Source organism: Dendrobium catenatum, unplaced genomic scaffold (assembly GCF_001605985.2).
Source record: "Dendrobium catenatum unplaced genomic scaffold, ASM160598v2 fragScaff_scaffold_1242, whole genome shotgun sequence".
Classification (NCBI taxonomy): domain Eukaryota; kingdom Viridiplantae; phylum Streptophyta; class Magnoliopsida; order Asparagales; family Orchidaceae; genus Dendrobium; species Dendrobium catenatum.
In genome coordinates, this window is record NW_021319704.1 from 428,354 (window position 1) to 452,279 (window position 23,926).

General features: G+C 35.1%; 1 protein-coding gene across 4 annotated transcripts; it reads right to left on the minus strand.

Annotated features, from left to right (window-relative positions):
• Window positions 1-1,051: 1,051 nt before the first annotated feature.
• Window positions 1,052-23,632, minus strand: LOC110105337 (biotin carboxylase 2, chloroplastic). 4 transcript variants are annotated; one of them, XM_020834797.2, is made up of 17 exons: window positions 23,445-23,632; window positions 23,270-23,326; window positions 15,483-15,820; window positions 15,144-15,285; window positions 14,669-14,767; window positions 14,502-14,558; window positions 13,982-14,053; window positions 13,686-13,775; window positions 12,859-12,918; window positions 11,872-12,057; window positions 11,688-11,780; window positions 11,524-11,605; window positions 11,035-11,141; window positions 8,795-8,870; window positions 8,285-8,331; window positions 7,962-8,024; window positions 1,052-1,354 (listed from the first exon to the last, which is right to left on the minus strand). In XM_020834797.2, exons 2-17 carry the CDS (start codon window positions 23,309-23,311, stop codon window positions 1,301-1,303), a joined length of 1,608 nt encoding a protein of 535 aa, XP_020690456.1. In that variant the 5' UTR covers window positions 23,312-23,326; window positions 23,445-23,632; the 3' UTR covers window positions 1,052-1,300. The 4 variants fall into 4 exon arrangements, with proteins under 4 accessions (XP_020690456.1, XP_020690457.1, XP_028555154.1 ...); XM_020834798.2 differs by having other exon boundaries at window positions 15,483-15,817; window positions 23,445-23,613; XM_028699321.1 differs by lacking the exons at window positions 23,270-23,326; window positions 23,445-23,632 and adding exons at window positions 22,196-22,252; window positions 22,371-22,430.
• Window positions 23,633-23,926: the final 294 nt, after the last annotated feature.

The following is a 23,926-nucleotide window of genomic DNA, read 5'->3' on the forward strand; positions in this document are numbered from 1 at the left end:
AAATAGATTGGTAAGGTGGCTTGATGAGAGAGATTTTTTTGGAGTTATTTCATCACAGGAGACGAGCTTCATCTATAACTAGAATAGAAGCATGGGCTCCGAGGCAATACTAACATCGACAAATAAGAGTCAGTAGATGCCTATTGTGTCTGACTCAACTTGACGAAAATTGCACAATAATTATTTGAATCATTCTCACTAAATGGACTTGCATTTGATTGAGTTGTCCAGCAATTCTGAAATCTTGTTTTTTTTTTACTTGCAATGGCTTTTCTTTCTTACCAAATCATTCTATTATTTGGCTTCTTATCGTTGCATCATTCAGACTCTCAATACATTTTGAAATATTGGGTACAAATCTATCTGTGAGTAATACAGTATACCTTACTAATATGCCTAGTTCAAGCCCAAAGAGAAAAAAAAAAGAAATATAATATAAAGAGAAAAGTTTTAAGACCTTCACAATGCCACAAAAAAAAAAAGTGAACTTGTCTCTTTGCATCCTATTTATAAGCTTAATACTATAAAATGATAACAGTAAAATAACAAAAAAAATTGTAGAAATGCACAAAATTAACTAAAAGCTGCTAAAATTAAGGACATCTCGAACAGCCGTAATATTTTTGAAGTTAGTTGTAAAATTATTATAAGAAATATAACTTAATTAATCTAGTTGTAAAAAACATCTTTTCATTATAAATTTTTTTTTGAAAAATTATTAGAAAACAACAATAAATCAGCAGTCAAATAAAATTATTAAAAACTAAAATAGCAAGAAAATTATTCTAAAAAGACCCTAAATATAACTTATGGCAACTAGCTCTAGCAAATTATACAATATGAATTTTCTCAGTTGATTCTTTTGATTGATAAGCAAGAGTTTTGATTGATAGACGCAATTCCTAAATGAGTTGCGAATAATTTTAGCAAGATGGCTATTTCAATTGACTGAATTCTTGAGATAAGTGGGGCTTTCTTTAGTGACTTCGGTGAGAACAACTTTTAACTATAGACGACTTCAGTGACTTTGAAGATTATGATAAAGTAATAATTTTATAAAGATAACAGCATAACAAATTATTTATTAGATGTAGCACTTCCAGTACATGAGTATTAATTAGATCATTGCATTCATAATTTTCAAGGGAAAGTCCTACGAATGTGCAAGTTGAGAGGATAAAAAGGGGAAACAAAAGCAGCCTGGATAAAGGTTGTTCTCATGTCAAAAATCTTTGTAATCATAACGCATAAGCAGTAATAAGACTAGAGAATACATGGAAGCGCGATGCTTGAGATCCAACTAGTTCACACCAGCAATCTCTTTCGTTGGCTTCGCCAGCACCATCTTTTGAGGCTACATCCAGAAATGAAAATTTTAAGGCAAAAATGTCAATGCTTACATAGAAAAAAAAATGATGCCAATATGAGCGTGTGAAGAAAACATTCATGTTTATTTCCATCGGAAGAATCACACAAAGTGTTAATATCTATATAATTCATTTATTTTTATTATATGATTCACATGCTGAGAAGGGTTGTATAGGAGGCAATAACAGAGATGACGAAGGGGCAGCTGCTGAGAACGGAAAGAAGGCAGCCAACATTGTTGAAGGACATCTACTGGCAAAAGAACAGTATGGATGCTGCTGGGTGTGAGGAAAAGGGAATAAGGGTTAATTTCTAGTTTGTAAATAGTTGTTATAAGGTTACCATTTGTAGTATTGTCATTGGCTATTGGTGCGTAGGTGGAGAGAGTATAGTACAGCAATTGTATGGTTGAGATGTACTGGTAGCATAATCCAAATTACCAATACAAATTTCCTGTTAATTTTCTTTCTCCACATGGTTTTTTGGAGTTGCGGACATCTTCAAATTGCTCGAAACCAACAATCCTTACAATTGGTCTCACCAATGACCGTAAGCACGTGCTCAACAACCAACCTGGAAGATACATCACGCAATCAATGAAGTTCCCTGTGGCGCCAATCTACGGTTAGCCCTAATGGAAGTGAAGCAAGAGCATCACTTCAAAGGGAAGACAACACGATGCATAGATAAGCAGGAATGAAAGATCTCTTGGGGAAATCCATTAAGGGGCTTACGCCTATAGGACACCAGAACTCAGATCATAAAGTCCTCGCAAAATGAGGGCGAAATCTCTGGATAGTGTCTTATCTACAAACTCATTTGCCTTCCCAAAATTTATACTGAACTTAATCTGTTAAAACTCCCTCGAAGAAAAACAACGAGGGAGACCGGGGCCGAATTTTTGTAGCCCGCACATATTGAGTTTCGAATGTGTCAGAACAACTATGTACAAGCTTGAATTAACAAAATACTCTCACATCCAACCTATTTTCCAAATATCATTGCTCAAGTCATATCGTCAAGATCTGTAATTGCTTCCTACCTACTTTCTACAGGAGCCATGGATGAATCACCCACTGCTTAAGCTGGCGATTTTACTAAGTCTTGCCAAATCTCAAGCTGGGTGTCGAGAAGTGCAACACCTCATTGAATGGGAGTGGACACTACTGAAAGACCCCATACAGAATGCTTAAGTAGAATTGAACACGAACTTTCCTAAGTTCAAACTTGAGTACAAAGTCATTGATGCAAGAAGAATGGAATTGACATGGACCCCAAGGAGGCTGACAAAGGATGGTTGTCGAGGAGGGAACAAAGGCTACCAACATACCTCAAAGACTTCCACGTGGAAAAAGGATGTTATGGGCTGTTGCTGGGTGTGGAGATAAAAGGAATAATGGTCCTTCCTAGTTTGCTATGAGTTGATATGGCATTGCCATCGGTAACTTGTGAGTGGTTGTAGGCATATAAGTGAAGTGAGTCCAGTATAAACGTGGTATGATTAAGGTGCAGTGGTCTGCTATATCTAAATTATCAATACAGTTTTCATCTTCATGTTCTTCTTCACACGATTATTTTGGAGTTGTTGGCATCCTCGAATTGCTCAGAACGAGCAATCCTGAAAACTTTATTTCTTAACTTTAAGTTAATTTATTTAGTTGACATGATTTAAGTCTCAATTTAATTTTGATTAACTCTAACAAAAGACTGAGTAGGCTATATGGTACATTGCATTATATCTTAATGTTGTTTGGATGAGAGATTGTGCTTTCGCAGTGTGTAAGCTAGGGGGATTATGTATCTCTTGCACTACAATATTTGATAGGCTGAGGTTTTTGATTTTATTTGAATCGTCTTAAATGCGTTTTTTGTGTTGCATGATATGGTTGCCTTGTTTCAATTCTCTTTGAGATTTTAACAGTTGGCTTCACCTAATGGTGCTACCACGAGTGACTTCTTCAGTTGTTAAAAAAATTTTAATGAAAGTGAGTGACTTCTTACCTTGAGGAATTAATTAAATTTTAAGTTTAAACTTAACTATTGCCTATTCTCATTAAAGAAAGTTTAGTGCAATTCGTAGCTAATGACTAGTGGAACATCTATTTTCCTATTCATGAAAGCATAGGAAGCGTCATATTAAGTGCATTAGAAGACCTAAACCTAAGTCATACTATATTAGAAGATGACAACAACAACAACAACAAGCCTTTTGTCCCACTACGTGCAGTCGGCTACAGGAATCTTTTTTCTCCATTGTGTCCTGTTAAAAGTCAAATTCTCGTTTAAATCTAATAAAGGAATATATTTTCTAATATTTTCTAACCAAGTCTTTTTAGGTCTACCTCTACCTTTCTTAATATAAGTTGAATCTAATACCTCTACTATCCTAACTGGGTCATCGGAAGGCCGTCGTTCTATGTGACCAAACCGTCGTTCAAGGCGTATTGAGGCGTAAGCCTCAAAATCAAAAAATTGTGTAAACATAAAATGATAAATTTTGTATATACTAATGAGTAAATAATATATAAAACATAAAAATGCACAAGCTATGAAGCGAAATCAAAATATCCCAATAATAAGACAACATGAAATATAATTCAACTCAAACTCCATCTTTCCCAAATCACAATATTCTTTTCATTAACATATAATTCCAAAAATAAATAGCAATGAAATCTCACATAAGAACTCGCAAGTCATCAGCACTGTCATCACTAAGGGGGTCTTCATTTTAATCATCATTATGATGAACTGCTCTCTCCCCTTCCTCCTCTCCTATAGAGTCTAATGTCTCCCAATCAGGTCCTTCTTCCTCAATATTAGTTATCTTTCTCTTCCCTAAATATTTTTGAACAATCTCAAAATAAATAATAGTGTAATACATTAATAAAAGTTTAGAAAAATTATATTATTTATATATCTTTTTTTATTTGTTCTTGAATTGTGGTGGATGTAGATGCTTTAAGGCCATCAAAGAAATCAACATTTAAATCTTCATCTTGTAATTCAAATGGCATCACTTCAACTTCATCATCTACAAACCACTCATCATTAGATGTCACATTCTCGCAAAGCAAAGGATCTTCATCATCCATTAATCATTTTTTCTTTAAATTGATATCTCTGAGTCTCCTATTGTACATAATGTACACCAGTGAATTCATCCTCAATGTGGACAAGCGATTTCTTCTCTTTGTATGTACTTGATTGTAGGTACTCCAATTTCTTTCACAACCACTATGATGCACAGACACAGACACGGCGAATCGGATACGACACGACAAGGACACGGGACACGTCAGTTATTAAAAATATAGGACACAGACACGGGTTGGACACGGTATTATAGTTTTTATATTTAAAAAATAGTGTATAAAAATTAAATAAGTATAATTTTAAAAATAATTTGAAAATAATAAGTCATTTAACTAGAATTTGTGTTTAAAATGATTAGTATTAGGATGTCGAGAGTCAGGCGTCGATGCTGTTTATCAGTCACCAAGAGAGGAGATGAAAATACCTTCACTGCCAAAAAGAAATGAAAATGAGAATATTCGATGATTGGGTATTAAGCGCGGGCGTTGATTTGGTGTTGTGGATAGGAAAAAAGAAATTTAGTTTAAATCCTTCCAAATATAAGAAGTTATATTTAAAAAAAAATCATAAAATATTTAAAATACGTGTGTCGGACACGCGTATTCAATTTGTATTTAATATTTTTTAATTGGACACATTTTCAGCGTGTCCAACACGTGTTGGAGTGTCGGACGAGTGTCGTGTCGGATACGGTGTCGGACACTGCACGCCTCTTTGAGGAGAAGTGTCAGTGCAACATAGCAATCAGATGAAGAGCATATCAAGCCCAAAACTTTCACAGTAAAACGTTGCAATTCTTGAGTCCCATCGCCAAATTGAATCCACCACTCAACTAATATTTATATAAGAGAGTTTAATTAGTGCGAAAAAAAATTTTAAATAAATATTTAAAACATTAAATAAAATTACATGAAGATCATTTGACAATTGTATCATTTGCATGTTGTAATCCAAAAAAGTCTTCTTTGTTCCTAAAAGGTACTAATTGCATGTCAGCATTTGATCTTTCAGTTGCATCACTTATTAGCCGATCCTTGCAATGATACAATCCCAACTTTATTTCAGAGTTTGACTTGTTCTCTACATATTGATATTGAGGATTTAGGTAGTAACCAGCTGCATGCAAGTGCCTGTGAAGTTGTAGGTCCCACCTATCATCAATAATATTCCAAATTTTTATAAAGCTACCCTCTTCGCCTCCTAAGTTGGAGGCAATCATTTATTTGGCTTCATCCATGGCATTGCAGATGAAACTCATTGCAGGCTTCTTTTCAGCATTCACCATCCTTAAAACTTGAACCAAAAGTCTAGTGATTGTAATGGCATATAAGATACTTTGCCAAAATCTATCATTTAAAATAATCTTTCTAATCTTTTTTCCCTCAGCTTTCTTCGCCCAAGCACAACTCAACCACTGTGTAAATGTGAACATAGCCTCTAAAGGTTGTCTAGCATCCAGCATGCTCTTTGAGGTCAAATAAGCGATGACAAATCTTGTTGCTGCTAGCCTTAGAATTTCTTTTTTTAAAAATTTTCTCATAAGAGGTAGAACCCAAGTGGTTGTAAATAAACTTGATTATTTTTTTTGCTTTAGTAAGTGCATTCTTATGTTGAGGTAGCTCTCCAAGCTTCTCAAGAATCAGATCTTTGACCTGGTCAGATACTTCAACTGACCTTAAAAATACAATACCATAAGCATTATTAATGAAAATATTGATCAGACTTCTATGTTTGATATCAGACCACCCATCTGACATAATTGTTACTCCTGTTTGGGTCCAAGTCCTCTTAATATCTTCGATGCTTTTATCAGTGCTTTCCAACTCCTCCTTTAGAATCCATGTTCTTAAATCATACATGGTTAGAGGTTTGAACCCTCTCCTAAATGCTCCAACTGAACGAATCATATTTTAAAAGGCATGTGATTTTGCAACATTAAATGGAATTGCATTTTCGTAAAAGAATCTACCTATATCCTTACACACTCTTCTCCGCGCCTCCCTTGCATTTTTTTGGGCCATCTTCTGTGTAGTATGAGGCATATCCTCTGATGTGTCCACCATATAATGATCCATAGGCCCTCTAGCACTCCTAGATGAAATGGGCTTCATCGAAGAAAATGAATTCCTAGCGCTGCGCTCACTCCCATAATAAGAGCCAACATAACTCTGTCCTCAAATTGCTTCTGTGCAAGATGTTTTAACGTGGTAGACTTATTCATGTATGACTTTATCTCCTCCCTTATAGTATCAGAAACTTTGGAGCATGAAGCAACATTCTTGTGAGACCTTGAAAGGTGATCCTTCAACGAGAATATATATATATATGGTCCAGTGACAAGTTTAGACCATTCTTGAACGAGAAAATCAGCTTTCCAGACAACATCTTTCCTATCAAAGCGAAGGAAAAATGAATACAACTTCATTTCAAATTATAATTTTCAATGGGTTTTCCAACTTTTGTCTCCACTACACTGACTAAACTATAGAGACAAACCCATAACCAATCTTCTACTAAAAATTCAAGAAGAATCTTAGAAAAGGGGCATTAGAAGTCCAGCTGGTGACAGGATTCTGACTCAGCACGGCTGTTATTAAGCAAGAGTTTGTTATACTTTCATCAAAGATTTGATCTAACACCTTATTAGGCTCTCATAAATAAGCGGATATATATATATATATATATATACACGCGCACGCACACATTTAAGGTTTGAAATAAAGAAGATAGATTAGGGCACAATTTCATAACAAAAATGAAATTGGTTGGTCTTAAATATGAAATTATAGTAATGATAGTTGCTCAAGTGTTTAATGATATTTTATTCAAAGTTTTGGTCAAAATCGTTGAGTTTAATTTTTAATCTTTATCAAAACTCTTGAGTTTCACCCAAAACCCTCAAAATTAAATCAAAAATATTAATTGGCTTCAAATAGGTTTCAACTGATAGCTATCCAAAATCAATGAAACTGTGCCAAAACTACCAAAACTTCAGCCATAATTTTTTACAAGTAGAACTCCAAGATAAGGTAACAAATGAATTCCCAAAGATGTGTAATAAATTATTGAAATGTTGTATTGCTGCAGATTGCATTCATGAAATGATGCACCCCCTTTTTTTTAATGATGCACCCTTAACAGAGCAATTTGGAAGATCTTCAACGAAATCATTTCTCAAGGTTAAAAATCTTCAATCCATGCCAGCAATTAGGAAAAGACGTTTTTTTAATAATATTTATTTTATCGATTTCTAATCAAAGCCGCAAATAAAATCAATATGGGTGAGGCAAGCCTGTTTATCTATCACTACTCTGCCGTCACAGAGCACCAAAATCGGCTCAAAGTAGAGGAGGACGAAGAAGAAAATAATGTAATTCCGTTTAAATATAGTTAATATAATTGATTATTTTGGATGCATGGGACTAATACACAAGAAAGACAAAGGGAGCTTAATCCAAGCAGAGAAGGGCATTTCAAATGGAAAAAGGATAAGGTACCTCAGCCAATTCGCTCTCATGCTTAGGTATGAATGCCGTATCTACCTTTCCAATTCTAAAGTCCTGCATTACCATGAAAGTGACATGTAAGTTTTTCTGAATTCAAACATCAACAATTGCATTTGAATTAATATCTCAAAGAGAGCAGGGGCATCCTCGTGAAATGCACAAGTGATCTGCTTCTGCATTTCACGTGGACGCTTGATTTAGCCTGCCAGAAATCAGAAAACAGGCATCTCGTATTCCAAGTAATAGGCACATCGATTGGATTAAATCCAACACCGCCTGCGCCCTTGATTCCATAAGCATAGAGCTTTTTATACCTCAACATCAAGGATGAGCTTGTGGTACTCAATTGTCGTCGGGACACCTGAAAAAGGTAATAAAATTGCAACACTCATACAATGAGAGGAATCATGAGAGAATTCGCATATTCATGAAGAAACATTAAAATAAACTTAAAAATGGCAATACGTACTTCAAAAGCCAATATCTCAATGATGCCTATAATGAGATAATTGATAAATTGATAGAAAAAAAATAAATAAAAGGAAGACAGAAAATGATAGTAAATTTGAATAGTATGTGGAATGAAGGTTTCGGTTTACATGATATACAAAAACAAAGCAATAAGTTGTACTCTACTAGAGAGTTTCATCCAATATTAAAATTATGGAATGAGTGTCCGTTGTAACAAAGACAGATATTCTTTAACGTTAGCAAATAAATGATATCATGCAAGTTTTCTGTTAGTTTAACTACAGTACTAGAAAAGGAATAAAAGATAACTGTATCTGTCCACTAAATTGATTTTCCATTGACTGCAAACTAACCGGTGATGACGGTGTCATTTAGAGCTCTTTTCATTCGTTCAATTGCTTTATCCCTGGTTGGGGCCCAAACAATAAGCTAATTACAAAGAAGAGATGTTAGATTGGAAATTCGCATGCAGCAAACAGTAGAAAAGAATGAAAATCAATATTAAACAGACTCATCACATTTCAATTATAATAGCAATTCAACCATTTATTTATTAGTTTCTGTAACTAATAAATCTCTGTGCCTTTTAGCTTCTCCCAAGTTGAACTTATGTACCATGACCTAATTCTAAGTTTTCTAAACCATGTTGTGTAACCTTTTGGGGTTCTTTGGTTGCAAGTAGGATTTAGTAAGTCCTGTAAATCTAAATTTATCAAATCCTGAGGTTGTTAACACGTAAAAATTATTTGGCATGATACATATTAAATGCTAGCAAATTGATTGGCTATACATTTCAAAATTTATGGCCGTGAAATTAAGAATTTAAATGTGAAGCTATGTATAAGGCACATGTGAGAAGCAAACATTATTACATGACATCATTGAATTACATGATATCACCAAATTAAGATAGATAAGACTCTAGAAACAAATTATTGATCACACATCTAAATACAAATAAGAATGAAACATAAGTCTTATAACAACAATGGTGGCAGCAAGTACATAGAAGATAAATACAGATGAACAAATAAACTAAATAGAAGTAGACAATAATATTTCATATGTGCTTCCATAATGAGGGAGATATGATATAACTAGCACTTCAAAGTGATCTTTTCATTTTGAGCAGTGTTGTTCATTCAACTTCTTGAAAAAAAAAAACATAAGTAGTTTAAAGTTTTAAAATTTAATTAAATTTTCACTAATGCAATCAATATTCTTACCCTAGCCACCCACAACTTCTTGGTGATTGCATGTCTATCTATTTCCCCTTGATATCTTTCCCCTATTATTACATATACATTAGGATCTTCATCAATCACTTCTAGCTCACTATTTTGAGTATCATGCTACATTTTAATTTGCAACATATGGAAGTACAGATCGTGTCTATGGTAGTAACCAATAAAGTTAGTACAATACCACACATACAAGCAAGATGTCTGCCGGAGCACTAGGAGGAAATTGTTGCATGTGAGAAACGTAGATGGTAGTTAATGATAATGAGTTTACTCACTCAATGGCATTAGTTTAGTAAATCATGAATAAGAATAGTACCAATATGGAAATAGTTCTAATTGAAGAAGGAATTATGGTCCGACATCATATAAGTCATGAATCGACGTCTAGGCACCAATGACACCGAAGAGGTGTTCATGAAAAGATTTCAAAATATGGAGTTGGGTTTTAGAACATTATAGTGACTATCAAATCGAAACAATTGAAGTGGGAAGAGGAGCTTCATACCCCAATCGCAAAAAATGAGCAGAGAGAAAATTATACATATACATTTGTATTAGTTTAAAAGTCTAAACATTAACACGAATAATTTCTTAGTTATAATTGTATATCTCTCTATCACAAGACAATCTCAAGATGACCCATTTTTGTTGAAACTCGTTCCACCTGCACGAAATCCTTCAGAAGATCTACGTTGATAAAATCGCAATTGGGACAACAATAAGCTCAACAAGAACAGCATGACCTGCAAACAATGATGAGGACGATGAAGTTCCAAATAATGTAGTTCATGTCTTCCCATTTATGATGCATCGATACTTTTCCTCAAAAGAGGTATGCAGTCTCCAACATGTATCAGACACGAAATGCATCAGACACCACTCAATAAGATAAGATCACTCCGAACTGCAAGTTAAATCCTATCACCTTCATCATGGAACCACACGTAAGATATTTATGTCTAGTCCATTTGTTCATATGTAACTATCTTCTATGTACTCGTAGGAGCTATTACTATATTTGTTGTAAGAACTTATATTGCATTCTTTTTTATTTTTAGATGTGTGACTGATACTTAATTTCAAGAGTCTTTTCTAATCTTAATTCAATGATGTCATATAACAATGTTCACTTCTCACGCATTCATTATGCATAGTTTCATCTTTAACTTCGTAAGTTAACCACCATAAATCTTGAAATGCATAGCCAATCAATTTTTTAGGATTTAACATGTGTCATGCCAAATTGTTTTCAGGATTTGACATTAGGATATGATAAATCCGGATTTACTAAATCCTACTTGCAGCCAGACAGCCTCCAAGTAGTTGGGTTGCAGAAAGGACATGCATACCTTTCCAAGTAGGGAGTCATAGCTAGGAGGCACCACATAATCTGGATAAATGTGACTATCCATTCTCACAAATGGACCTCCAGATGGAAGGTATGCTGAAATTCTCCCTGCCATCTCGGAAACACAAAAAAGAATACTTAGATATATGGAAAACCTTAAACACACATAATTATGATGAATTGATAATGACAGTGACAACAAGAAAAGTAAAGTTTATCATTAGCAGTGGACACACGTCTAAACTTAAAAAACACTTAAGTGGGCAGCTGATGAGAAATGTATTTCTTTTTTTGTTTCGTCCAGTGATCATAAAGCACCAATAATTCAGAAATAAAATAACTAACAGAAGCATATCCTAATTTTTTCCTGCCAGCTTTTATGCATATTTCTAGTTAAAAGGATACAAAAATCTTTCTTAGCTAAGTTGATCAATCACGGAATTAAAAACCGAACACTATAATTAAATTAATCAAGTGAAAGAAGTTATACCTGGCCCTGGACGAAATCCTTTAAAGGGATCCTCTGCATTGATGCGACACTCAATCGAATGTCCTCTGAGAATAATATCCTCCTATAAATGAAAAAGACAGTATTCTCGTAAACACAAGAATTGATTACACATCACCTGAGAATAAAAACTTTAAATGTAAAACCTGTTTGTAAGTCAGCCTCTCCCCGAGAGCTACACGGATTTGTTCCTCAATTAAATCAGTTGAGGAAATCATTTCAGTAACAGGGTGCTCGACCTATTTTCATCAAAAATAAGTATGTAAACCAGGTAAAAAGATAACAAATAATAGCTGAGAAAATATAATTTACTCCAGTTGTTATCCATACCTGGATCCTCGTGTTCATTTCCATGAAGTAAAACGAACCTCTCTCGTCCAAAAGAAACTCCACAGTTCCAACACCAATATAGCCGATGGATGCAGCTGCTGCCACCGCAGCATCACCCATAGCTTTCCGGAGTTCTGGGGTCAAAGCAGGAGAAGGGGCTTCTTCTAATAGTTTCTGGTTTCTTCTCTGACAAATACATCATGTTTTGAAGGCCATTAATTCATGCAGTAACAAGAAAAAAGGATTAGGCTCTTCGCAATTGTCAGCAACTTTTATTACTAGCAGGATTTTATGTGGCAAATAAATGTGAAAGGTAAAATGGAATCTTAGCTTAGTAAAGGAGAATAAATGTCAATTATTGGTTTAGTAATACAATAATTTCCTCTTACTTAGTATTTATCCTCTCATGGAAATTTGAGCATTCAATTAGACAACAGAATACATTTGTATCAGCAAAAAAAGAATCCAAAAGAAATTGACTTGAAATTATACGCAAGTTTCTGAAACAATGACAGGCATGTCCTAGGAACAAGGAATTTAAGTTCCTTCCATAGCACCAGACTCAAAAACCTCATGAACAGTGTCCAAGCTACCTTCGAAAATATTATTCATACTAGGGGTATATATCGTGACGCAGGAGTCATGCGCACATGTGTGAACAGTTTTGGATGACCTATTAAGAATCTTTGCTCTCATTGAGATTTGGGGAGTGAAAACTTTACAATCCAATAGTACGGAAAATGGGAATGAAAAAGGGAACCTCTTCATAGGTTATTAAGGGTGGTTAGTCTAGATCTGGGGCTCTGATCCGTGGATTTGCATAGTAAAGCTACAACAACCAAATGAATGGAATTTCATGTTGCATTCATTTGCCTGACCTAATTTCATTTCATTGATAATCAAATGTTTTTTAGCTAGTACATGGTCGGGTAATAAGCTAAATTTGTATCAAACTAAGAGATTCTGTACAAATTCACTTGGAAGTACCTGAATACTGCAATCACGCTCTCCAAAATGAACAACATTTCCATACTTGTCAGCAAGAATCTGTGATACATAAGATTAGTTTAGGTGAGCGCTGATATTTACGAATTTTTGTAGGATGGTGTCATTTGGTGCATGAGAAATATTCAGTAGCATTGATGTGAGCCAGATGTTGCTTAGATGATTTTGACCAAATTATTTTTTAAGGACAAATAAAAAGGTTTAAGATTTTTAAAATTATTGGAGTTCAAATATCTCTCCATATTATGTCATAAATTTATAATCTATATGGTTACTTATCCGCTACTTCACAAATACTTCTCAGCACTTCACAAGCACTCCTAAAATGTTCCTAATATAATAACTCAACTAAACATTGCCTCAGAAGATAACATATTATTAAATTAAAGTATATATTTGTTTCCAAAAATATCAAACACCAATATTTTCTATCAAGTAGTTGTTTAGGTGCACATTATACTGTTTTTTTTTTCAGTTCTTTTTTTTTTCTATAAAAAGTAGTTGCTGTCTTACATCTCAGATTCTTTCTTTTCAAAAAATGCAGTATCCCAAGTTAAAATATATTAATCACATCTGAAATTGTCCACCTTTATTTTACAGATGCATTTAATAAATCTTGAAGGGTTTGCCGAACATCCATAGTTGAATTAGGATGTTTATTAATCCAGTTATAAAACTCTTGACTAACCTAATAAAAAAGTGTTTTGATAAGTTAAAGAACTTTCTTGTATCTTAGAAAAGGAGAAGAGTCATTATCCACACTATCAGAAATTGAAAGTTCCCTGGTAGCATAATTTGGAAATCATAACCTGAAACTCAATGTGCCTTGGATTCTGAATGTACTTTTCCAGATAAACACCGTCATTTCCAAATGCAGCTGCTGCTTCGCTCTTCGCTTGCTGCAAACATGAACAGCAATATTTAATCTTACAGAAGCAAAAAAAAAAAATCCCTTTCCGTAATATCAGGGCATGAACAACAATGTCATTTATCATCTCACAAATGTACTGCATAGGAGCAAAGATCAGAAAATTTGATGATGAAATATAGTTGTATTAAAAAGGTACCCACATTAGAGAAGATAAATTTTTGTCATAAGAAATACCTGTAGTAATTTCACGAATTCACCAGGCTCAAGAGCTAATCGCATTCCACGTCCTCCACCACCAGCAGTTGCCTTCGTAGGATAGAAATATAGATTTAATATTACAAACAATAACCAAATATCATAATTCATAAGTGTATCTAACAAGCTCGATAAACATCCTAATATGTATGATGGGTAGAAAAAGGGACTACAGTTCCATGAAAGGTGCATATCAATTGCCTTCTAAGAAAATATGATACATTATCTTAAGATCTTCTCCCAATCTTCACTCAACTATAAATATATCTCTTTACCATGAAAAAGTCAAATTAAGTTTATTAATGCTTTGGGAGGAATAAAAACACATCAACTTGATAGGCTTTTCTCTAGACATATTTTACCCCAGTAAAACTTCCAATTTCAATCTGTTTTCTCAAGTTCTTCTTTCTATAAAATTTAATTGAGTTCTTATAATTGAGCAATTAAGATGAGCCAGATTGACATCTACAGAAATTCAGATGTAATGCTGGATTGATACCTTGATCATGACAGGAAAACCGATTTCATGGGCAAGCTTGATAGCTTCTTCAGTGGACTGATAGATTTGAAGAATGTTCAAGGTTAGAAAGAGATTACAATTAAAAACACATTGAATACTCTGCAATTTATGCGGAGTCCATGACATTACTAAAGGTTCTATTATACCTGCAGCAGTCCATCGCTGCCAGGAACAGTTGGAACACCCGCTTTCTTCATCGTTTCTCGGGCAGTAGACTTGTCGCCCATAACGCGAATGCTGTCAGGCTGGAATAGGATGAACAACTTGTTAATTAAAAGCTGTGCTACACAGTGAAGACAAAAAGCAGAACTATAAAGAAATCAGTTCAATAAATGCAAAATTTAAGAGGCTGATGAAGTTCGATGATTTATAAATGACTTCATGACAAGACAGTTGCACATTTATAAGGCAAAAGCATCCATATTTCTGTTTGAAATGGGTGCTTCTAGAACAACCAAATAATTATGCTGCAAAGAGAGGACAATAACATGTAGCATGCTAATAAAGCTAAATTTATTAAACATCTAATGCTGAGATTAAGGATTATAAGAACAACTGCAGAAATTCTATAAGAAAAAAATGTGGGTCCAAACTTCGACCATTCAAAGAGATTCTACTTACATTAGGACCAATAAAGTTTATTCCATGCTCTTTACATATATCAACAAAGTGAGCATTCTCAGCCAAAAAACCATAACCCGGATGTAGCATAGTGCACCCATGGCTAACAGCAGCAGAGAGAACATTTGGAATGAACAAGTACCTGCCAGAGAGGTACAAAGCTGAAAAAGACTGTAGGACCACAGAAGAATTGCAGCATGTACTAAAATGTAAGTAAACCAAGAGGACAGTTCAAAGAAATCAATATTACTTGTAATATGACTGATATGTGAATATTCTTTTTTTTAAAAGAAAATACGGCTTTACCGAGGAGTTTGGAGAAGTAAATATCTTACTTACGATTGACTGCTTGGAGCTTCTCCAATGCATACTGCTTCATCTGCCAGCCTCACATGAAGAGCGTCCTTATCTATTGTAGAGTGTACAGCTACACATGGAATCCCCATCTCGTGAGCAGTCCTAATGACCCGAACTGCAATCTCACCTCTATTTGCCACAAGGATTTTCTCATCCTGGCATTTTGTACAGAGAGCTCCACCAGAATTTTTAGATCTTTTATTTATATAGATGGAATTCTTTCTGGAGAAGAATAATTTTTGAAAATTTGGGGCATTTCCAACCATAAAGTTGCATTTAGAACTCCTAATTCCTTGAGTTGGTCTGAGAAACAGTGCCTTCTGACAGAAACCAACAATAATTTAGACAGCTACTCAGCTAATCATGGAAGAAAAGGTATAGTAAAACGTGAGCTTTCTTTCCTCTTTCTGAAAAAAGTAGAGTTTCATTGAACCATCTTGGCATTAATAACGAAATTTTCCAAAAAAGGGCAACTAATCAATGCAGCAAACAAGTGAGGACTTCGATTGAATAGTCACAGCCAAAAAAAATAGCTCAGCAATGTTAAGTTGGAAACTAAATGAAGTAAAATACATAAGTAGTTCAATACCAACATAAAAACATATATCACCAAAAAAAACAATCGAAGAATTATCTCTTTCTGTATGTCTGTGTTTATATATATAACAGAAAATTAGCGAGGACTTAAAACTACTTGCTTTCTTTTGATTTGAACTCAAAACAATAAGAAATCCATAACAAATAATAATTTAATGATCAATTAAACCAAAGAAAATTAGTAAGGAATTGATAAACACCAAAAATCCACATTTCAGTTGGAATTCACACTATAATTCAAAAATAAGTTGACATGTATTTGATAGAAATTAATAAAGCTTGCACTAATAAAGAATTATGTGGAAGAATTGAGAACAAGGAAAAAATTCACCAAGTAGAGAAAATTCATGCATCGCACTAATATAAGGAGATAACATCCCTTGGAATTTGATTTTTGCATTTGCACGGCATTCAAAGGAATCCAATGGCCAACTAAGCACACAAAATATTAGAAGGAATTTGAAATTTTAAAAAGCAAAAAGCTTCATAACATGCCAACAAGCCTAAGATTGCCTAATTTATAATCCTTAAATTCTTATAATCACGTTGCCCTTAAAATCTCTTTATTACAATTCACATATCACACCATATGATACTCAAAATAATCACTAAAAATGGTAATAAATGAATTAATGCTACCGGTTGGATAGGCATAAGGATCACATGGGACGTCCTCCAGTAGCATCATTGGTGAAACACAAGAATCAGAATACTGACTCAAGCAAGAGCAGTAGGTAACATGGCAATGCAAGTATGTGAAGTCCACATGGTTTAGCTCCACATATAAAGCAGTAGAGAAATCCAATTGCAATTAAGACGGAGTAATGAAAACTCTGGACTCCAATAATAAAATCGACAAATTGCATAAACCAAGATTTACCAAACCAAATCAAAGGTGAATCAAACAAGGGAAAATATCAAATTAACCGAGAAAGCATTGCATTCTCATATATCATAAAAACTCCAATAATGAATCAATTTTGATTTATTAAGAAAAAGATCTAAGAATTAATTCTCTTGAGGTTGAAGCTTGGTGGTCAGCCTTGGCTTCACATTGGTGGGAGGGTTAGTTATCCTTCAGTTTTACGTTTATCTATCTTAGTAACCATTCTCCATTGATAAGAACATTCTTCCACACTCAGTCCTGCATCCCTAAGGCTTTCCCATATCCTCTACAACCTAAAAAATATTTTTTTAAGCACAACTCAAAATTCTCTTTTCAAATGCCTTAAAACACTTAGAATCCCTCCATCAACTCTAGAACAATTGTCCACACATACAAGTAACCCTTCCAAGTCATTCCAACAGCTAAAAACCGCACTAGCCTCCTCCTTTAATTTTCTAAATCAAAACTAGGGCAATTGGTCACATTAAGGTTTATAATATCTGGTGTTGGGAATCCTCCATCTACAAGCCCTAAAACTTCAAGGAAAATGTCCACCAACTCCAAAGCTAATCTCCACATACAAGTCAATGCAATTCAATGCAAGACCTTAGAACCCCAATATCTTTCCACCCTAATTTTATAAACACAAGTAAGGTGCACTTGAGCTTGGCCTCCCCCACAATAGTTGACTGACCACAACCACATGGCTACAGTCTCTCCCCTCCACCACCAACACCCTAAGAGTTATAACTACTGCAAAGACAACATTATAGTAATTTAGACTTAGTTTGATCACCACTCCAAGGTCACATCAATTGTAGTCCATGCTCTGAATGACAGTATAATCATACATAATTTGCCTGAGCTTGACGACAATGGGGCCAAATGACTATTAGGCCCATATTTTGGCCATGCCAGCTAGAATTTTGATATGATCCAAAGAAGCTACTTCTCCTAAACCTTTTGGATGAGAGCTCTATTATTAAAAAAAAAATCACTTTAAAAAAAAAAAATTAGACGATCAATCCATCTCTAAATCTATCTGATTTTTCTTTTTTTAGGGGGGGGGAGCAGGGGATTAGGGGCAAAGCCCATCTCATTATTAAAAAAAAGAAATTACAAGTATAGAAAATTACAATGAGAGAAGTGGAAGGAAACAAAAAAAGCTCCATGATCAGCTACTAAACATGAGGTAAGCTCGATTATAATATAGTCCAAAAACCCCGACCAACAAGATCGAGCAACAGAACAAAAGAGTGCCAGAAAAAAGAAGAAAGGTATAGACATAAGCAAAAATTAAGCCCCACAAGCAAGGACTCAGATCGAACTAGATAAACATTCAAAATCGGACAGGGTCAGTTCCCCTAGTTGCTAAAGAGGCCATCCAAGGGGAATAAGTATGGAGTTAAGGGATTATTATCATCGTCATTAGCAAACCAAAATCCCACCAGACCATAGAAATTCGAAAAGCCATCATCATGTGACAACCCATGAGATAGCAGCAGCGGAGAGGTCCACAAGAAATACCTCCCTCAAATCCAAAAGGAATAGAACTTCCAGCAAATAATAGGCAATCAAAAGCAGAGAAGCATCATAAATATTCATATCCAACAGCAACTTTAATATTCAGCCCCAAGCTCTTAGAGGCCTCAATATAAACCTATTTTTTAATGATATGAGCAGTATTGTCAATGCTAGCAAAATTGGAATCAAATCTTATATTGTTTTTTTTCCTCCAAACATGATAAATGGTGCAGCAGATCAATACAAACGTGAAATTCTTGCAGGCACTAGAAGACATGTTAAGATCATGAAAATATTCAAAAATATGCAAAATGTTTGGCCTTAACAGAAACCCATGAAGATCAAGAATAATCTTAATTAAAAGAGCAAAAGAATAATCACATTCGAAGAATAAATGTGATATGCTTTCATCAGACAAATTGCAGAGAGAGCAGAGAGGATTGACTTGGATATTTCTCAGGCATAAAGCATCTATAGTCTTAAAACCACCCAACAAGGCCAACCAAGAATAAGAAAAATACCTCATGGACAAGTACTTGTCCCAAACAAACTTAAACCAACGATAAAGAACCTCTTCAGCATAAAAATCCCTCAAGAAGTTTTTAAACATCCCAAGTCTGTTGCCAACAAAATTCCAATTTAAGCAAGAGGAAGATTCCTAAATTGGAATGCCATAAATGGAGTTAACCAAGGTGATTGGAATGCATTCAGGAAAATTCCAATTATAACCTATAAGGAGAACAAAAACAAAGGCAAAAGAAGGGTAGATCGAATGCAAGACAGTCGAACAAACATTACCCATTAAACCAGTCATCCCAGAAAAGAGAAAACGAGATATTGCTAGTGATATTGCATGAAGTTTTACTAATAACCCTTGTCCTTGTATTGCAAATGTTCTTCCACATGTTGGACGCTCCAATAGGCAAAGGTTTCCATGGAAAAGCATTGTAAAAAGCATTAATAGCAGAAAGACCAATGCCACCGAATTCCCTAGGTTTACAAGTGTTGTGCCATGAGATGAGATAAAGCTTTCTGGCCTTTATATCACCAAAGTAAAGGAAATTAGAGCATAGTTTTCTAATTAATTTGAAACATGTTTTAGGCATAATAGCATCACGAATCGAGTAAGCAATGGTATTTACAAATAGTGAATTTGAGGAACTAAGCTCTACCTACAAAAGAGAGAAGCCTTGCTTTTCAGCAAGTTTGTTAGAGAAAATATTAATGAGGGGCAGGACGTCGGAGACCTTGAGTCTCTTAAGAGAAATCAAGAGGCCCAATTATATCATGTTGGAGCTATAGTTACGAATATAAAGATGTCACATAAAGCAGAAGTGAAAGGAGTGTTTGGAGAAAGGATCAAAGAACTTTTATCATGATTTATATGCAGCCCCGAGCAACTAGTAAAAGATTGGAGAATAGAATTAAGGGAAATACAATTTTGAGGGGAAGCTTTCCCAAATACTAATAAATCATCAGCATATAAGAGGTGGAAAATAGTAAACTCATCAGTAGAAAAGCCTTGAAATGGAGTAGGACTATCCACATAGTCTATAAGGCAAGAGAAAGCGTTCATAACAACACATAAAAAGTAAGGACTAAGGGGGCAGCCCTGCCTTAGTCCTGATAAAGAATTGAAAAATCCCTAGAGGTCACCATTAATACAAATATAAAAATACACATCAGAAATACAGGCTTTAACCCAAAATATGAATTTGGAAATCCTTTTTGAGACATTCTAGCAAGGATGAAAGAACAAGAAACCGTATCAAATGCCTTTTGGATATCAAACTTAGCACAGAAATACTTCCTGGAGTATTTACTATTGAACTCGCCAAGCAATTCAGAGGCCAGCAGCATATTATTTGTAGAAATCCTTTGGTGAATGAAGCCAGATTGATTATGTTTAATGATGTATGGCATGATTAGCTTCATTTTGGAAGTTAAAATTTTGCAATCACCTTGTACAAAACATTGCACAATGAAATGGGTCTGAAGTCAGCAATATTAGAGGAATTATTGGTTTTAAGAATTAAAGCAATAGCAGTGGCTTTAACCTTCCTAGGAAAATAATTTTTAGTAAAGAAAGACCTTGTAGTTTTGCATAAGAGAGGGCCAACAATGGGGTATAGAACTCAAAATTGTATCCATCCAGGCTTGGAGCATAAGTAGAGGATCCAGCAAAAATTTCATTTTTAATCTCACAAATAGTAACAAGAGTAGATAGAATGTTAGCCCGGGGGGGAGGGGGGGTGCATAATCTCTTCATGTGGGATGAAGGATATGTTAGTCATGGTGGGGGGTGGAGTTGTAAAGAGTGTTGAAGTGTTGAATTATGTAGTTAATAACATCTTGGTGACCAACAGAAGAGTCAACAAGGGCAGAGAGCACAGAAGTTCTACCATATTTCTTCCTAGTGTGGATTCTGGCATACAAAAAATTTAAATCATCATCTCCGAATCCTATCAAGTTTCAAATGAATAGGGGATTCAACCCTTTGATTAAACCATGTGTAAAAACTACAAGTGGAAGAAAGCTCTTTGAGGCCCGTGTCAAAAATAAGAGAGTTGAAATCAACCAAACTATGGCTAAGCAAAGGAATTCCCCTAATCTTATCTGATTGAAACCTGCAACAATTGAAATCGCCTAATATAACCCATGGGGTGCCATCAGAGGGCATAGTATGACGAATCTGCTCCCAAAGATCAAACCTTTCAACTTGAGAGTTGGAGGCATAAATAACATAAAGAAGAAATTGATTGTTGAAAGCATCAGAAACCAATCCAGTTATCATTTGATTGGAGTAGGAGAGGCAAAAGAAATCTTAGAAGGGTTCCACTTCACCCAAATTCTACTTGACCTAGCAAAATCAAAATTATGACAGCTTTCTTCATTCTAAAAAATGAGATGGGATAGATGAAACAAAGGTCATCACGAGCAGCACTTTGGATCCTACTTTCCAAAATAGGAAACATGTCCGGAGAGAACTGAGAAGCTAAGTTTTTGCAACACATAACCTTAGCAGGTTTATTAAACCCCCTAGTATTCCAAGCTGCTAGGCGGAGCAGGATCATTAGGATTTTGGAGGGGGAGAAGAAATTTAACCAGTCACTTTGAGCTGCATTGCGCAGAGTACATGTACGTAGTAATTTAAGTACAAACCTATTTCCAAAAAAAAAATTTAAGGGCATCTCTCTCCCACTATATCTCTACCTCGATCTCGACCAACACGTTTTTAACCACTTGCTTCTTAAGCAACATTGTGCATCATTGCTCCATCACAGGTACGTAAGTACGCAGCTTTTTATGCTACATCTACATGGCTCATCAGTATTCGAGCATAGACGTGCAAGTACACGGAGACGGCATTTTTTTCAATTATTCCAAAAAAATTCTCATAAACTTAAGCAGGAAAAGTCTAAGGTTTAAGATCAGTGAAAACTTTTCAATAATGTATTAACGAATATAACATTATGTTCGGCAAGCATTAATATAGGCATAAAAGCGTCTCCTACGACTAACACTACCTAACAAAGAGTAGCGAAATGCCGGAGCCAAATCACTCTCGATTTATTCAAGGCGCCAAAAAAAAAATTCAGACAAAGAACAACAGTAAATACCGCTAAAAGGGCAAGATTTTGCAGAAATGCACAAATTAACAAAGCCCAACAAATAGATAACAACTCACCGGCGTCGAGCAAACGGATTTGGCCATGATCACCGAGTCCATCTTCAAATAAATACCCTATAACAGAATAAACAATAAAAACAATGCGTATTTCAATCGAACCACGACGAAAACCTCCCAGAAGCCATGCCAAAGTAAACGAGCTCGAATTAGCGGGATCTGCACGGGGATAAACCTGAGGAGAGAAGGCAAAGGTTGATCCTTGAAAGGGATTTGTGGAGCAGAGGAAATGGAATCGAAATTATGACAGCTTTCTTCATTCTAAAAAATGAGATGGGATAGATGAAACAAAGGTCATCACGAGCAGCACTTTGGATCCTACTTTCCAAAATAGGAAGCATGTCCGGAGAGAACTGAGAAGCTAAGTTTTTGCAACACATGACCTTAGCAGGGTTATTAAACCCCCTAGTATTCCAAGCTGCTAGGCGGAGCAGGATCATTAGGATTTTGGAGGGGGAGAAGGAATTTAACCAGTCACTTTGAGCTGCATTGCGCAGAGTACATGTACGTAGTAATTTAAGTACATACCTATTTCCAAAAAAAAAATTAAAGGGCATCTCTCTCCCACTATATCTCTACCTCGATCTCGACCTACAATTTTTTAACCACTTGCTTCTTAAGCAACATTTTTGGGAAAAACTTCTTAAGCAACATTGCGCATCACTGCTCCATCACAGGTACGTAAGAACGCAGCTTTTTATGCTACATGGCTCATCAGTATTCGAGCATAGACGTGCAAGTGCACGGAGACGGCATTTTCTTTCAATTATTCCAAAAAAAATCTCAGAAACTTAAGCAGGAAAAGTCTAAGGTTTAAGATCAGTGAAAACTTTTCAATAATGTATTAACGGATATAACATTATGTTCAGCAAGCATTAATATAGACATAAAAGCGTCTCCTACGACTAACACTACCTAACAAAGAGTAGCGAAATGCCGGAGCCAAATCACTCTCAATTTCTTCAAGGCGCTAAAAAAAAATCAGCCAAAGAACAATAGTAAATACCTCTAAAAGGGCAAGATTTTGCAGAAATGCACAAATTAACAAAGCCCAACAAATAGATAACAACTCACCGGCGTCGAGCAAACGGATTTGGACATGATCACCGAGTCCATCTTCAAATAAATACCCTATAACAGAATAAACAATAAAAACAATGCGTATTTCAATCGAACCACAACGAAAACCTCCCAGAAGCCATGCCAAAGTAAACGAGCTCGAAATAGCGGGATCTGCACGGGGATAAACCTGAGGAGAGAAGGCAAAGGTTGATCCTTGAAAGGGATTTGCGGAGCAGAGGAAATGGAATCGGCGAGAAACGCAGTGCTTGGGGTTGTTAAAATTAGGAATGCAGCAGGTATAGTGAGGATCGATAACATCGAGGAAAGATTTGAAGCTCTGCTGTTCGGATAAAAAAAGCGGGTCCAGCGTAAAAATTTGTAATTAAGACTAAATAATATTAGGATAGGTAAAGAATGGGGAATTTGGGCGTAATTGGAGAAATATATTTGCTGTATATTTTTTTTAAATGTATTTCAGAGAAAATTATATTTTTTTTTATATTCAGATGAATAGCTTATTGAATTCTATTTCTTGAGAATTTTATTCAAATTAGTTTAAATTAAAATCTTAAATCAAATATAAGTCAACAAAACTTATTGGAGCATTCATCAAGAACTGAATTTCGCAATAGGAGCTCATTAGGTGCTTGTATATGGGATCGATAGCAT